Consider the following 16855-nt stretch of genomic DNA (forward strand, 5'->3'; position numbering starts at 1 on the left):
ATGCAGGTCGGCGGGGGTGGGGCCCGGCGGCCTCCGCGAGATTGAAGAGCGTTGGGGGCCCCGGAACTGCCCTTTGTGCCCCGCGCACCGGTCTGTGGGTTAACCTCTACTACCTAAACGTCTTAGTTAGTATTATGTTAAAACTTTCTCATCTTCTATATTCCCTGCCAGTGGCCCCGATAGACTTTTTGCTGAAGGCGGTCTGCCTATTGGCCTCGTTGGCTCCTTCCCAAATGTCCTTGTAAATTCAAGGTCAAAATCCGTGTTTGCTACCTCCACTGTCTCCAGCGCGAGCTCGACTGGGTAAGGGGCTCCGTGAATGTGTGCTGCACAAAAGTGAAGATTTCACTGTGATAGACCAAGAGGATGGGGGCGGGGAGGGGGGTCCTTCTTTCTCCTCTGTCTCCTCCTGTCCTGGAATAGAGTGCAAACAGCGCCACCCAAGTTCCTGGTTAGCGGCGGGATCCCATACAGGCTGGCAGCCCGGTGCGCGGGGGTCACGATTTGGAAGCCGGCGCGGAGAGGCTTGCAGTGAGCCGAGCTCCGGCCCGCGTCCGGGCCACGTGAAGCGTCACGCCCCGCGCTGCTGCAGGGCAGGCGCCGTCGCCGCGGTTGTGTAACGCTGCAGCCGGAGGGGAGGCGACCCGGACGCCTCTGCAGCGGAGGGGGCAGAGGAGGGAGGGAACGCCGGGCACTGTGCCCGGTATCTTTCTGTGCTTGACTAGCCAGGGTGGGTGGGGGCAGTGAAGCACCCTGAAAGGCGGGAGGAGATGGGTGCGCGCCAGTCGGGTGCCAGGCCACCCGCAGGCTGCGCCCCGGAGCTGAGCTCCTGGGAGAGTGGGGCGCAGGGGGGAGGGGGAGGTCTGCACGGCTCACACGGTCCACGGTCAGGTGCGCGCGGCGTGCTCGGCGGCGGCCTCGGCTGCCCTAGCGCCTGGCCACCGGCCCGCTTCCCATGGGGTGACATCCGCCCCGCCCTCGGTCCCTCCCCAAGGCGGGCAATTCCTGGACACTGAGGCTGAGCGTTGGGGCGGGGGTGGGGAGGGAGATGGGGGGGGGGGCTGGGAAGCCAGGACGGAAAGAAACCCCAGCCTCTGGGGAAGGCCAAGGGGGGCCGACGACTCCCTCCGCTGCGCACCGGTTCCTAGGAGCGGGCCAGGCGGGGGAGGAGGAAGAGGGCTGGGCTGGAGCGACCAAGGGGATATTCCTCTCCCGGCTTGAGTCAGACGCGGGCGGAATCCGTCCTCCCCCGTTCCCTCCCAGGAGACGGGAACTTACTTCATTTCCCTGGGGCAGGTTCGCCCACGTTACTAACTCCCCCCCCCCCTCCCCGAGCTCCCCGGTTCCTTCCAGCTTCCGTGCCCCCCACCCAGTTGGGCAGGACTCTGGCTGCTCTGCCACCCCCTCTTTCGGGGAAAGGAGGCCGCAGCCGCAGACACCTGGGGCCCGAGGTTTGAAGGGGGGGGCACTTAGCAGCCGCCGGAGCGTTGTCCAACACGTGAGACTCATGTGATGAAGCCGGGGGAGGGCGGGCAGGTCGCTCCTTCCCTCCCCGGCAGCGGCCAGACGTGCTTGGAGTCACAGGGTAGAACACGTAGCTTCTACCCACCCACTCGCTCCCATTTAACCCAGCCCGCAGCCTCTCCTTACTCCTCGGCTCGTCCCCTCCAGCAACCACCCCCCCCCCCGCTCCGCCCTAAGCAACCCCCCCTTCCCTCCCGCCTCTCCGCCCGCCCCACTTCTCATTCACTTGGCTCGCACGGCGCAGACAGCGCAGCGAGCACACACCGCCAGTCTGTGTGCAGAGCGGGAGCCAGAAGCCGTGGGGACACCCGGCCATGCACGCCCCCAACTGAAACGACACCTCAAAGCCGCAGCTCCGGGCAGCCCAACGCATTGCAAGGAAGCTCAGGCTAGCTCATAGGAACATACCCCTTGAGACTCTCGGATCCTCCCTTCCAGGGCAGTCCTCTCTCAGACTCTCTGCTAAGTGCAGACAGGAGCGCACAGTGGCCCCTGCTCGCCGCATCATGGAGCGGATCCCCAGCGCACAACCACCTCCTACCTGCTTGCCCAAAGCGCCAGGGCTGGAGCACGGAGACCTGTCAGGGTAAGTGTGCACTGTGATCCCTTCAAGTCTCCGCTCCTAACCTTGTGTTCCGCCCCACTCTCAACTTGGGGGCATCTCTGGGAGTATAGGGGGGCTTCTGACATCTATAGGGCTCCTGCAGCCAGTACGCACTCGGGAGTCACGGCTCTTTCTGGTCTATCTCCCTGCAGGATGGATTTTGCCCACATGTACCAAGTGTACAAGTCCAGGCGGGGAATAAAACGGAGCGAAGACAGCAAGGTAGGTGCATCCCTGGGGACCCCATTCCTTAGCCCCTCGCGTGCGCTGAGTTTCCAAGAAAAGTTTGCTTGTTTGGAGGTTGGCTGGGGGGTTCAAGATGTCATGAGCTCATTGTCACAAGTTTGTGACTTGGGAAAGAAGGTGCAGAGAAGGTGAATCTGGGTGCGTCTCTGCGCCCTCGCAGAATTATTCCCCCCTGCTGTCGGGTGGGGAGGAGGGGAGGAAGCTTCTTGTTCCCTTCCCCGAGCACCCATTGCTTCCATGTATTCCGTGCAGGAAACTTACAAACTGCCGCACCGGCTGATTGAGAAAAAGAGACGTGACCGGATTAACGAGTGCATTGCCCAGCTGAAGGATCTCCTACCCGAACATCTCAAACTTACTGTAAGTGAGAAGCTGGCTGCGCTCCAACCCAGTTCTTCTGCCCAGAGGGCGGGTGGGGGTCACTCGCCGCCTGCCGGCGTCACAGGGAACTGCAGGCTAGACGGGCGGATCAAAGCTCCTGGTAGTTCTGGGTTGGAGGGAACCCATCCCCAGACCCAGGACTTCCAGGCAGAACCAGAACTATCTCGGGCCTCTTTAAGTTGGCTTCAACAGTAGCGAGCTTTCTTTTGGCAGTTTTTTTTTTTCTCTCGACACCTTATAGTCTCCCTGACTTAAAGGAGCAAACCATGAAATAAAAAAAATAAATAAATAAAAAATATTCTTCCTTTCCACCCACAAGAGGACCTACTTTATTTAATGTGTGTGTCTTCTTTTTGTCATCATCTTTACTGGTAGCCAAAAGCTTTCTAGCTTTTCCTTCCGGAAAAGTATTTGGAAGGGAAGATGAAAAGCTTGCATGATTGGGAGTTCTGACGGGTGTCAGGGGGTTAAAAAAAAAGAAAGAAAGAAAGAAACCCAACACATTGGGAAAGACTTGGTTGCCAGACACAGTAGACACCCCTCCCTGGGTTAACACCACTGCAGAGAAATGTTATCTCTGGAGTCCCCTGAGTTAAAGGTCAGGGCAGCTGCCAGAGAAATATATCTGTCAGCTCACTCCGGAGACCGTAACAGCTACCAAAATGCCTCCAAAGATAGACAACATGTGTTTGGCTTTTTTTTTTTTTTTAAGCCTTTGATCATCTATATGTATATGCTAAAACATCTTCAAACTTTAGATTTTGTGGAGCAGGGAAAGCTCTTCCTATCTGTGTTGTTGTTTACATTCAATTCTCATAACAAATGGTGTCCGAGGGGACTTCACTGACTTCACAGGTGACAGAAGCTCCCTTTTTTTTTCCCCTTCAGACTTTGGGTCACTTGGAGAAAGCAGTGGTTCTGGAGCTTACGTTGAAGCACGTGAAAGCACTGACAAACCTAATTGATCAGCAGCAGCAGAAAATCATTGCCCTGCAGAGCGGTTTACAAGCTGGTGAGTGCCTGGACTGATAAATGTCTCCAGAGGGCTCGGCACTAGCCCGAGGCTCACTGTGGCTTCTGACTCTTCTGTTACCATTCATTTTTCACATTCACTTGGGGGGAGATGCTTTCTTGATTCTTTCCTAAAAGGTCATGCTTTCCCATAGGGAATGCTACTGTGTGCCACCTGGGATGAGTACATATTAGCCTAGTGATGAAATAAATGTCCCTGTGACATTTTGGCCGGAGAGTGTCTAGGTTCTGAGAGACTTCCCATTCCCCTTTAAAATGCCAAAGCACCTATCATTTGCATTGTGGGTGTTTTTACAGTTGGTCTGCTGAGCCCTCATTCATGGGTGAACAGAACACGGGTCTGTCCCCAGTGTTTTCCTGTTTCTTTGCTTCCTTGTCTTTGGATGTGGGGTGCAGTCTTGGCAGGATGACAGCAGGGTTTTTTTTTTTTTTTTTTTTCCTTGCCTGTCTTTCATTGTGGTTCCCTGAGTAGCCACTAGGTATCTTGGCAAATTGCACAATCCAACGAAACCACTGGTTTCATCATTAATTTATTCTGAGTTTCAGAGAATCAGGGGCACATTCTAGCCTCCCTTTCTCCCTTCCAGATCATACAGTACAGACCATGGGGAATCCTAATACGTACCCTGTTAGGCATTCTTCTGTCCTGTCCAAGGCTAGTATGAGAATCACAAAACCAAGCCACCATGTCTGCCAGTTTTCTTTCTAAAAATAGAAAGTTGATCAGGACTGATCTTTAGGGGAGTCAGCTACAGGATATGGAGAAGACGCACAAATAAAGAGCCTAGTTTAAGTGCACAGAGGAAACGCAGCTATTTGATTAGTAGGTTAGGTTTTTGTGTGTGCAGGAGTTGTTGGAGTTGTTGGTTTTAGCTTTGTTGTTTTGGTTCTGTTTTTGGCTTTCCTAAAGCTCAGAAGTAATCTGCCAGCCTCCACCTCCCAGGTGGTGGGATTACAGGTGTGATCTATAATACTTATGGGCATGGTGGTGCATGCCTGTGGTCCAATTCTTGAGAGGCAGGAAAAGCCCCTTAAATTCATGGGGAGCCAGTTTTGCACAGGGAATTTGAGACTAAATAGGGAGACCCTGTCTGTGCAAAAAGGAGGGGGGCAAAGGAGACAATGTCTTTTTTAGGTGGTGTTGTTTCTGTATAGTTTCTTTTTATGAGTGTCTGTCTTCTGCTCCCATGAGATTGTTGCTATACTAACTTACTGAGGATGGCTGTGGTTGCTCAGACCTGTAGCCCCAACAGTGTGAAAGTTAAGAAAGGCTCTCTATGAGTTCAAGGCCAGCTTGGGTTGCTGAGTAAACTCAGTGTCCATCTAGTCTGGAATGAGACTGCTGTATTTAAAAGTAGCATGTTCATTTTTGTGTCACAAGGTCATCAAGAGTAGAAGTAATTTGGTCTATTTCTCTGGGACACTATACAGACATTAAGAATCCTATTTGGGACAGTGGAGTGTATGTAGCTTAGCCATACTCTGTTGTAATTAGTATCAAAACCCAAGCATTAAGAAAAAAAATACTGTCCCTAAGTGGTCGGAATATGTTTATTTTATTCTTTACACTTCTCAGCATAATTCTCTAGGCAGAGACTTTTGGAGTTCGAAATGTAAATTGACTGACAATTTCAAAAAAGAAAAGAAGAAAGCCCCGGGACTTACCTATGACCCAGCCTTCTAAAATCCTTCTCTCTGTTTTTTTTTTTTTTTTGTTTTGTTTTGTTTTGTTTTTTGTTTTTTGTTTTTTTTTTTTCCTCCAGGTGATCTGTCGGGAAGAAATATTGAAGCAGGGCAAGAAATGTTCTGCTCGGGTTTCCAGACTTGTGCCCGTGAGGTACTGCAGTACCTGGCCAAGCATGAGAACAGTCGGGACCTGAAATCTTCTCAGCTTGCTACTCATCTCCACCGTGTAGTGTCCGAACTGCTGCAGGGGGGTTCTTCCAGGAAACCATTGGACTCGGCTCCGAAAGCCACGGACTTCAAGGAGAAGCCCAGCTTCCTAGCCAAGGGATCAGAAGGCCCTGGGAAAAACTGTGTGCCAGTCATCCAGCGGACTTTTGCTTCCTCGGGTGGGGAGCAGAGCGGCAGTGACACGGACACAGACAGCGGCTACGGGGGTGAATTGGAGAAGGGGGACTTGCGCAGTGAGCAGCCGTACTTCAAAAGTGACCACGGACGAAGGTTCGCCGTGGGAGAACGCGTCAGCACAATTAAGCAAGAATCCGAAGAGCCCCCCACCAAAAAGAGTCGGATGCAGCAGCTCTCAGAAGAGGAAGGCCACTTCGCGGGCAGTGACCTGATGGGTTCCCCATTTCTGGGGCCGCACCCACATCAGCCTCCCTTTTGCCTGCCTTTCTATCTCATCCCACCATCGGCCACTGCCTACCTGCCTATGCTGGAGAAATGCTGGTACCCCACCTCTGTGCCAGTGTTGTACCCGGGCCTCAACACCTCGGCAGCAGCCCTCTCTAGTTTCATGAACCCAGACAAGATTCCGACTCCTTTGCTCCTGCCCCAGAGACTCCCTTCTCCCTTGGGACATTCGTCCCTTGACTCTTCAGCCTTGCTCCAGGCTCTGAAGCAGATCCCTCCTTTAAACTTAGAAACCAAAGACTAAACTCTTGAGGAGAATCTCCTGCCGCTTTGCTTTCCTGCCTCCCTAATTCCAAAACCACAAAGATTTCCATGAGTGCAGAGAGATCGGCCAACCATGCAGACCCACAGAGAAGAGTCAGAGTGCGTGTGAGTGTGTGTGTGTGTGTGTGTGTGAGTGTGTGTTTGCATATGTAGGCCGATAAGTTCCTTCTGACACGGGGAGACACGCAAAGGATGGCCTGGCATTAGAAGACAGGAGGACTGACTATATAGCACATCTCTGGGCTTTTTTCCCTACTCAGAGAAGAGCCCCCCTTGATACAAATCAGTTGGATTTTCATATGCTTCAAAGGCTAGGTCTGTATGTGAGTCACTCTGCAGTTTGGGATATGGGTCTGTCTGAGGCTTTGAGCAAAGGTACTTTCAAAAGAGGGCTTTCCAGAGTACAGCTCACAGCCAGCTGTTAGGACCCCACCCTTCTCCCTTTACTGTGGAGGTGACTCACAGCAGACTGACAGTGGTCAGACTGAGCTTTCTGCTCAGGTGGTGAGGTAGCCAACACTGGCATGTCTCGGTAGTGGTTTGGGCAAATTTCCGCAGATCTCTTCCCCCAACCCTGCCTCTCTGTTGAGTAAAGACAATGAGTGCAGTTCCCTAACTCAGAGCTTTTGTGATTAGCTTAACTAAGGAACTGAAAATGGTCCCCTTTGTACAAACTGAGCTGCTAGGGAATGGAGGTAAACTGGCCTGTGGCACCTGTTTCTAGCTCACTTCTATGGCATGCTGTTCAAGGAACCAAAGGAGGCTCTCAGAGATGCCCCAAATGTCCCAAAGTACACAAAGCTAAGTAATCAATTGCTACACTTATTGCACAGCTAGACATGGATGTCAAGTCTATCCTAAAGCTTTGAACCAAGCTTAGCTTCTCAAAGGCCTAGCAGAGCTTTGGCACCCCAAGATCCTTTCTGTAGGCTAATTCCTCTTGCCAGGAAGCATACGGAGTGTCCTTCTTGCTAAAAAGGATTCTGTCCCTTTAAGGACGTGTTCTTTTTGATTCAGAGTCCTTGTTTCCGTGACTTGCTCTGCCAGCCTGCACCAGCTCCTAGAAATGCACTATTGCTTGTGTTTAACTTCTCTCATTTTTATTTGGGCATAAAAGTTGTTGCCTTTATTTGTAAAGCTGTTATAAATATATATTATATAAGTATATGACAAAGGAAAAATGTTTCAGATGTCTATTTGTATAATTACTTGATCTACACAGTGAGAAAAAAGATGAATGTATTTCTGTTTTTGAAGAGAATAATTTTTTTTCTCTAGGGAGAGGAGAGGTTACAGTGTTTATATTTTGGAACCTTCCTGAAGGTGTGAAATTGTAAATATTTTTATCTAAGTAAATGTTAAGTAGTTGTTTTAAAAATACTTAATAAAATAAGCTTTTTTCCTGTGGAAGAGAAACGGTCTCCTTGGTTTTAAAAATAACTTAAGTGTCACAGTGCTTTCTCGGGCCTCTTGCCTGAGGACAGCGGCTAGTTAATCTGTGCATAATTGCATTTGGCTTGTCGTGGGCCTGGCATTAAAAACAATATTGAGTTCACATAGTAGGTAAATGCTGGATCATTTTGTTTGTTTTGAAACAGGGTCACATGTAGTAGCCCATACTGGCACCAAATTTGCTGTGCAGCCAAGTCGGCCGTGAATGGATTCTCCAGTCTCTACTGTCTAGATGCTGGGGTTACAGCCAGGCTACCTGGCTCAGTAGAGACAGGCCCCTTTCACCATGCCTGGTTTCGTGCAGTGTCGAGGATCGAACTCAGTCCCTTACACATCTCAGGCAAGCCCTCTACCAACTGAGCCTTTTATAAATCAGTCTTTTATAAATCTTAACGAACCCTTGTCAAGGATCTGCACTCTTGCAGGTTTCTAGCAACCACTCCATGGTGCTTCAGAACTTAATGGGAAAATCCAGAGGCTGTGCTCATGGGATAGAGTGTCAGGGGAGGCTTCTATGAGGCTACACGAATGGATTATTGGATTATTAGGCAATAAGATTATTAGGATTATTCGGCAATAAGAATGAGGTTGAAGATAGCATATCTTCGCTAAGGCAGACCAACACTTTGAAATCTAGCAAATTCTAATGGATTAGCCGTATCTGGCATCAATGCTGTTGAAGGCAACATCCCATAATTATTTTCTACAGTTTTCCAACTTCCTCTCTTTGGGTGTGTGCGGAACAAGTGTTACCGCTCTTATTTAAAAAAGTGGGAAATGACCGAGCTGTGTATTTTTGCTTTCTTCCCATCATCTTGATTTGTCCTGATGTTTCCTGATGGACACGATCCAGGCCCCAGGCCCCAGAGCATTTGAATCATTTAGAATCCTCTAGCTGTTTGGAACCCCCCACACCCCCCATCCCCTACAGGGATGTCAACCCCAGGGCATTCTCAGCACCCAGGAGGGCCTTTCAAATGTCACCTTCTCTGATTCCTGGGAGTCTGCAAGTGAAAGGAAGTATTTAGTGTAGTCAGTGCTGGGTACAGCTATCCCTGGTCAGGAGCCTGGACTAGAGCTCTATCATGCCTGTTCCTGACTGACACTTAAGGGTTCTGAGTCGCACTATTCTTGTAGCACAGATGGCCTGGTCCCAGTCCTGCCTTAGGTAGGTAGCCTGCTCTAGCAGCCATCGTGCCTGTTAAATCCACTCCAAAACTCTCTCCCAAGCTGTGACTCAAGGAGTAGCTGTGGACAGCAGGAAGTGGTTCAAGCACCCTGAACTAAGAATAGATTTGAGGGTTCCACAGACAGACGACCCAGAATGTCTCTTCTAGAGTCTGCCACGTGAAGCCGCCCCCCCTGCCCCCCAGTCCCCAAGAGGCGCAGCTGCCTGTCTGTTTTTCTGCCTCTAAAGTGTCCTGAACTTTCCTAAGCCAGGTTTCAGAAGAAGATCCAAGGGTGTTCAGGAAGGTGTGTGAGGTGGCTTGCATCCCAGCCTTCAGCCCAGTTGGGGACAAAGAAGGCCTCTGTTTAAAAGGGGGTGTGTGTGAGAGAGAGAGAGCGAACCGCGAGGGGTGAAGCATAGACTCTGCAGCCAAGGAGCGCAGAGGCTTGGGATCTGGCGGCCTTCAGACAGGGCGTGCTCGGCGGGGCTGCCGGGATGGTCTCACCCAGCGCTGACCTGCCGCGCCTGTTGACAAAACGTCACGTTTCCGACTAGAGCCTTTCATGTGCGGCCCGCGGCTAAATGCGGCTGCCGGTTCCTGGAAGCAGACGTGCCTGGCACCGCGTCAGCAGAAACCCGATCCTTGGGGAAGCTTGGCAAAGCTTCGGGATCGCTCGGTCCCCAGAAATAGGGCCTGGCTGCGGGCAAGGCCGCGGCCCCCTGGTGCGCACTGGGACCAAATCCGAGGGCAGGGCAGGGAGCTCCGGGTGGGGTAGGAGCTGGGTTTAGGCAGAGCTTTGGATCCCAGGGCTAATTAACAAGGATAGACAAGCTTCCCACGGGCTCATCCCTCACTAATGCAACTCTAACAACCTAGAGGCCATAATAACATATTTTGTAGATAAATGAAAGCAGGCCCCGAGACGGGGAGGTAACTGGCTCATGGTCACCCAGCTTCGGAGTGGGGCGGTGGTTTTTGTGGGCTTTGTGGAACTGCAATGGAGAGCCAGGAAGACAGCTTTCAACAGAGCCTACTCCTGAATCATTGCTGGAGCACTTAATGTTTGCCAGGCAGACATTTCTCAGAGTACTCCCCATACAAGGACACAAGGATCACAGTACCCGCATGAGGTAGGGACAGTTCATGGTCCCATGGTTCTGAGAACGAAATGAAGGCACAGACAAGGTAATGTTTGCTCAGAGTCAGTCACACAGCTGCAGTAGTAGTAGACTGCTGTGGAGCCTATTGCTTACCTACAAAACGACATTGTCCTTCTTATTACATTAACAATAAAAAATCGATTAATGTAGTACTAATTACAGTCATACTTTTTTGAGTATTTTCTTTATTCTGGGCCTTTTATTAATGTCTTTGTTTTTGATTTGTTTGCTCATGTAGCCCAGGCTAGTTCCCTATCCTCTTTGGAGCCAAGAATTTGTTAGATCCTCAATACCAGGATAAGAGCCATGTGCTTGCTGAATTCTACTTCTTATAGCAGCTTGAAGAGTGGGCCCTAATATATCACCACCTCACTTTTTTTTTAAATGGTTTTTCAAGACAGGGTTTCTCAGTGTAACCAGCCCTAGCTATCCTGAACTCAATTTGTAGACCAGGCTGGCCTGGAATACGCAGAGGTCTGCCTCCCAAGTGCTGGGATTAAAGGCCTGAGCCACCACGGCCAGGTTTACTTTTAACTGCTGCAAAGTGCACATTCATTTCACCTGCACAGCAGCCCTGTGCATGCCTACTGGAAGAATCAAACTACCAAGCTCAGAGCAAAGCCATTTGCCCAAAGCTTCCCATGATGCCTTGCGTTAAATGTCCTCCCACCTCCCAGCCCATCACATGCCCCCCAGACAGACTGTTGCCTAAAGAACTAGAGCACAGATACACATAGTTGTACACACCTGTGACCCCAGGACTCAGCAGGCAGAGACAGAACGATTGGGGGGCCTAAGGTCAACATCAACTCATTGCAACTTCCAGGCTACGGAGATCCTGTCTAAAACCAAACCAAACCAAAACAAGCCACTAACAATAAAGTAAAACGGAGCTGCATGCACATCTCAGTTGGTAGATGCTTGCTTGGTATGTTGCAATATCCTGGATTCCATCTGCAGCACCACACAAAGCTGTGTGATGATCTACAACTGTAATCCCAGCCCCTTTCAGTTTGAGACAGAGGAGCAGATTAGGTTATCCTTGGCTACACACAGAGTCCAAAGCCAGGACTCTGTCTCAAGCAAGCAAGCAAGCAACCAACCAACCAACCAACCAGTCAAAAAACCAGAACAACCAAAGGGACTGGGCTAAAAACCTCATAGAGGCTGAAGATATTCCTCAGGAGAGGCAGCAGTCAACACACTACTGTCACCAGCCAGATGGTTGTCCTGAGTGTGGAACTTTTTCAGGGAGGAAACTTCACAAGTCCAGAAACAGACCACAGAGCCACCTGTCCCTATTGTTTGCCGAGTCTATCCCAACTCTTATCCTCAGTGGTTGCTCTGGGGTCTGGTTAAGGAGGAACAACTAGGGTGACAGACTATCGACTCAGGTTAGAATCTAGAGGGCCACAGGCATGTCCTGGATCTCTGGAGCCCTGAAAAGGCCCCCAAAGGAGAAAGAATGTGTTGAGTTTCATATAAAGACTATTGGTCTCCTGAGACTCAAGTCTTCCCAGAGGATCCTTCAGGTCAAGAGGGAGGAAGGTTTTAGGCTTCTTCCTTGGTTCCAGGGAGAAACTCCCTCCAGTGTCCTGCACATTGGAATTCTGCTGATGAAAGTGAACACTAAGGAGTTTGGAAAGTTCCAGACTCTGCCCCCTTCCCTCCTTCCCTAAGACTCTGCAGGAACTCGACCACTCCGGCCATGCCCGTAACTATCCAGCACCACTCCGTTTCTCCCCATCCATCTGCCTTACTGCCTCTGACCGTGAGCCTGTAGAGCTCTTCCCCTTGGCAATGGAAGTCCTGGTGTCCCTGCAGGCCATCCTATCTTGTGATGTGACTAGCTATTGACCCAGAGGGTGTCTTCTGTTATAGGCAGGTCCTCCCTTTCTCGGTGAGCCTCACTAAAGTAATGGGGATAGGACACAAGAGCTGCCACATGGGCTCTGGGGACAGGGTCAACCTCAGGCTGGGACCAAGGGCATGTGACACCAACTGCTGCTGTCCCCATTGTCCTGATCCTGCACACACACTTTTCAGGAGACAAAGAGAAGGAAGCATAATTGTTTAAAGAGAAGGAAAATCAAAAGCCCAATGTGGTAGCTTGTGCCTATAATAAGCTCAGCAGTTCTGAAGCTGAGGCAGGAGAATTGTTGAGAGTTTAAGGCCAACTTTGACTACTGAGTTAGGCCCTCTTTCAAAAACCTGAAGAAGAGGCCAGGTGTGGTGGTACACGCCTGTAATCCCAACACTTGGGAGGCAGAGGCAGGAGGATTTCTGAGTTCGAGGCCAGCCTGGTCTACAGAGTGAGTTCCAGGACAGCCAGGACCACGCAGAGAAACCCTGTCTCGAAAAACAAGCAAACAAAAAAACCAAACAAACAAATAAAAAAGAAAGTTTTAAAAACCTGAAGAAGAAAAGAGAAAGGAAAATAAAAGAAAAAGAAAGAAAATTAATCATGAAGGGTTGGGGTAGGGATGGTCATAGGACAGTGGTTTTCAACCTATGGATCACAACCCCTTTGGGGATTGAATGACCCTTACACAGGGGTCACCTAACACCATCAGAAAGCACAGATATTTACATTACTACTCATAACAATAGCAAAATTACAGCTACGCAATAGGAATGAAATAAACTTAAGTCATGGGTCACTACAACATGAGGTACCTTGGTAAAGGGCTAAAGCATTGGGAAGATTGAAAACTTTTGAGCTTAAGAGCGCTCAAGCTAGGGGCATTCATCAAAAAGAGAAAACTAAAAAAAGAGGGAGGGAGGAAGGGAGGGAGGGAGGGAGGAAGGGAGAAGAGAATGAAGGAACAAGAGGGCTGAGGCTTTAGGTTCACTGGTAGGAAACCTGTCCAGTGTTCACAAGACCCCAGGTTCTATACACACAACCCAAGAATGGCCGTGTCCCTGTGATCCCAGCACCAGAGGTAGAAGCAGAAGGATTAGAAGTTCAAGGTTGTCCTCTGATACACTGCAAGTTTGAGGCCACCCTGAGCTACGTGAGACCTCTCTCAAAGGCGGGGGGCGGAGTGGGGGGTGGGGGAGGTTTTAAGTACATCTCATATTTTATATCTTTTCTAGTAAGTGGGCAGAAATAACAAAAATAGAAGCAACCCAATTTAAAAAGCGCAAAGGACGTTGAATAGAATTCCTCTAAAGGAGCCACACAAGTGGGCAGCGAAGCACAGGAAAGGATTCTCAACCTCACTAGTCATCGGGGAACTGCAACTCAAAACCACCGCGATGCATCACTTCACACCCACCAGGACGGCTATGACAATAACAATCATTTTTTAAAAACCAGAAAATAACAAGTGTTGTCGAGGATGTGGAGAGACCATGGGAGGTTGCTACAGAGTGTAAGATGGCGTAGCTGATGGGGAAAGCAGACTGCTCAAAAAAGATGCAGAATTATCTAATTATGCACGGTTCTATTCCCAGATGTGTGTGTGTGTGTGTGTGTGTGTGTGTGTGTACTCCTAAAGACATCAAAGCAGAGGCCCAAGTAAAGATATAGACACAAATGTTCAGAGCAGCATGTTTGCAAGAGTCAGTGTGAACAATATGAGTGACCATAGGCAGATGAAGGCATAAATGGCAGGGTATGCATGTGGTAGGATGCTGTTATAGAAAGCAGTCAAGTTGGATGGGTGGGATGGCTCAGCAGGTAAGAGCTCTTGCTGCCAAGCCTGAGGACCTGAGTTTGATTCCTGGGACCACAACAGTGGAAGGAGAGAAATCGCCCATTGTAGTTGTCATCTGACCTCTACATGGGAGCACATACAAATAAATAAATAAATAAATAAATAAATAAATAAATAAATAAATAAATAAATAAATAATTTAGTGATTAAAAAATGAAAAAGTAAAATAAGGGCATACGTAATAAGAGAGATGAGCCCCACAAACACTACTCCACATGAAGCAACCCAGAAGGTCACGTATTAGGTGAAATCTTTTATATGAAATATATAAAGAAATATATTAAATAAAACCATAGAGATAGAATGCAGATTGGTAGTTGCCAGGGTTTAGAGGGGAATAAAACAACAGCAAAAGAGTAGATGCTTTGTCATTGCTGCTCTTCCAGAGGACTAGAGTTCAGATGTACTTGGCTCACAAACAGCTTGTTACTTCTGTTCCAGAGGATAGATACCCTCTTCTGGCTTCCAAGGGAACCAGGCACACAGAAGGTATACACACACTACACACACACACACACACACACACACACACACACTAAATACATCTTTAGACAATTAATGGAAATATCTCCTTATATTTCTTCATTGGCAGAATGCTTGCTTAGTCACCACAGCTGGAGCCCTGCATTTGAAACCCAGAACTACATAAATGAAGTGTGGTACAGTTTTCCTGTAATCCCAGCACTCCAGAGGCAAAGGCAAGAGGACCGAAAGCCCAGAGGTTATCCTGGTACCTAGTGAATTTGAGGATAGATAGATAGATAGATAGATAGGCAGGCAGACAGACAAACAGACAGACAGACAGACAGACGGGGTGGTTATAAGAGTGGTAGAGCAGCAAAGTCCCTGAGGTGATTCTTATCATTAGAAGAAAGAAATAGAATAGTATGCTGAACCCTCTATTAATCTCATAGATTCAAAGCCCAATTTCAGTTTCATCCTATATATCTATCTATATCATCTATATCTATATCTATATCTATATCTATATCTATATCTATATCTATATCTATATCTATATCTATATCTATATCTATATCTATATCTATATCTATATATCTATCTATCTATATCTATCTATCTATCTATCTATCTATCTATATCTATATATATATATATATATCCTAATCTGTTTATCCTTCCATATTACTCTGAAGCAAACTTGGACACTATATAGTTCCATTTGTATATATTCTAGTGTTTATCTCTGGAAAGTTTACCTGGGAGCCAGACTCAGCTTGCCTCTAGTTCGTTTCCAATATGTCTACCTGCCATTCCACCAATGACTATCACAGCCCCTAGTACATCTCTCTAAAAGATTATATTCTAAAAAAAGGGTGGGTGGGTGGGTAGGGTGGCACGTGCCTTTAATCCCAGAACTCAGGAGGCAGAGGCAGGCACATCTCTGTTAGTTCGAGGCCACCCTAGTCTACAGACTGAGTTCCAGGATAGCTAGGGCTTCACAGAAAAACCCTGGCTCAAAAAAAACAATACAAATTAAAAAATCCCACCATATTGCTATACCTTAAAAATTTAACAGCCCTGGAAGGTCATTTCTTTTACTCATTTGGTGAAAAGAGTATGAATGGTTTCAAAGTTTTTAATTTTATGTGTAGGATTGTATGCAATGCCTGTAGAGCCCGGAAGAGGGCATTAGATTCCCTAGAGCTGGAGTTGTAGACGGTTGTAATCCACTATGTGGGTGCTAGAAACCAAACCTGAGTGTTGTGCAAGAGCAGCCAGTTCTTTTAACCACTGCTCCATCTCTCCAGCCCCTTGGTTTCTAATTTTCTAAAAAAGTTCACCTATTTCTAGAATTCCGTCTTCTACCTCCAGCAAACTCACCCACATGTAGTTGGGTAGAAACAGTTTTAAGTTCTTTTAAAGCTTAATTATATAAAAATCATACAAATACAAATGCAGACAATCATTAGTCTCCTTTTCACACAAAAATAACATGCTATTCACAGTGCCATACTTATTTAACTTAATATCCACATGGGAACCTATCCACGTTGAATACATAGATGGTCAGTTCCTCCTATAGCTGCATAGTAATTCAGTGCACTGATGTACAATCATTTGTTCAACTATTTTCCAGTGACATATCTATAGGTTCTATCTCTGTCTCTGTCTCTCTCTCTGTCTCTGTGTGTGTGTGTTGTTGACTTTTTTTTTTTTGAGATAGAGTCTCATATAGCCCAATCTGGCCTCCAATTCACCTTGTATTGAGGAATGACCTCCTTGACCTCTGATTTCTCTTTAGTAACTAGGGTTATGGGTGTGTAACGCCAGGCCTGACTTTTTGTTTTGTTTTGTTTTGTTTTTCCTTTTGGTAGTGTCTCACTATCATCAAGCTGTGAACTTGTGATCTTCCTGCCTTCATTTCCTGAGTGTGCCACCATGGTACTTGGCTAAGGGTCATTGTTGATGTCCTGCCATCACCAGAATATCTGCAATGAGTAATTGCATACAGATGCTACTTCATGGTAGTACAACAATATTTATGGGGTAAGCTTAGGAAGAAGTGTGAGCATCTGGTCACATACACTAATACCTAGCACCAGCATCCCAGCACATAGGAGGCTGAGGCAGGAGGATAATGAGGTTGAAGAAGCCTGAGGCTACATAGTAAGGTCCTGTGTGAGACCCTAAAACACTGTGTGAAACGACTCTCTCTGGGTGTCTCTGTCTGTGTCTGTCTCTCTCATCTATCACTTATCTATCTCTGTGTGCACACTCGTCTGTGTTAATATCAGTGTATGTGCACTATTATATGGCGGTCAGAGAATAGGCTCAGGCGTTGGTCCTTGCGCTCTGCTTCATTTGAAACAGGGTCTCTGTTGCTTGGTGACGCATTTATCAGGCTTCCAGGAATTCTCTTGTCTGTTTCCCATCTTACATTAGAAGTGCAGGCATTACAGATGT

General features: G+C 48.1%; 1 protein-coding gene across 1 annotated transcript; it reads left to right on the forward strand.

Annotated features, from left to right (window-relative positions):
• Window positions 1-1697: 1697 nt before the first annotated feature.
• On the forward strand, window positions 1698-7843 carry Bhlhe40 (basic helix-loop-helix family member e40). Its single transcript, XM_052174471.1, has 5 exons — window positions 1698-2110; window positions 2281-2350; window positions 2627-2734; window positions 3644-3767; window positions 5551-7843. Exons 1-5 carry the CDS (start codon window positions 2031-2033, stop codon window positions 6405-6407), a joined length of 1239 nt encoding a protein of 412 aa, XP_052030431.1. The 5' UTR covers window positions 1698-2030; the 3' UTR covers window positions 6408-7843.
• The last annotated feature ends 9012 nt before the right edge of the window (window positions 7844-16855 follow it).

Source organism: Apodemus sylvaticus, chromosome 2 (assembly GCF_947179515.1).
Source record: "Apodemus sylvaticus chromosome 2, mApoSyl1.1, whole genome shotgun sequence".
Classification (NCBI taxonomy): domain Eukaryota; kingdom Metazoa; phylum Chordata; class Mammalia; order Rodentia; family Muridae; genus Apodemus; species Apodemus sylvaticus.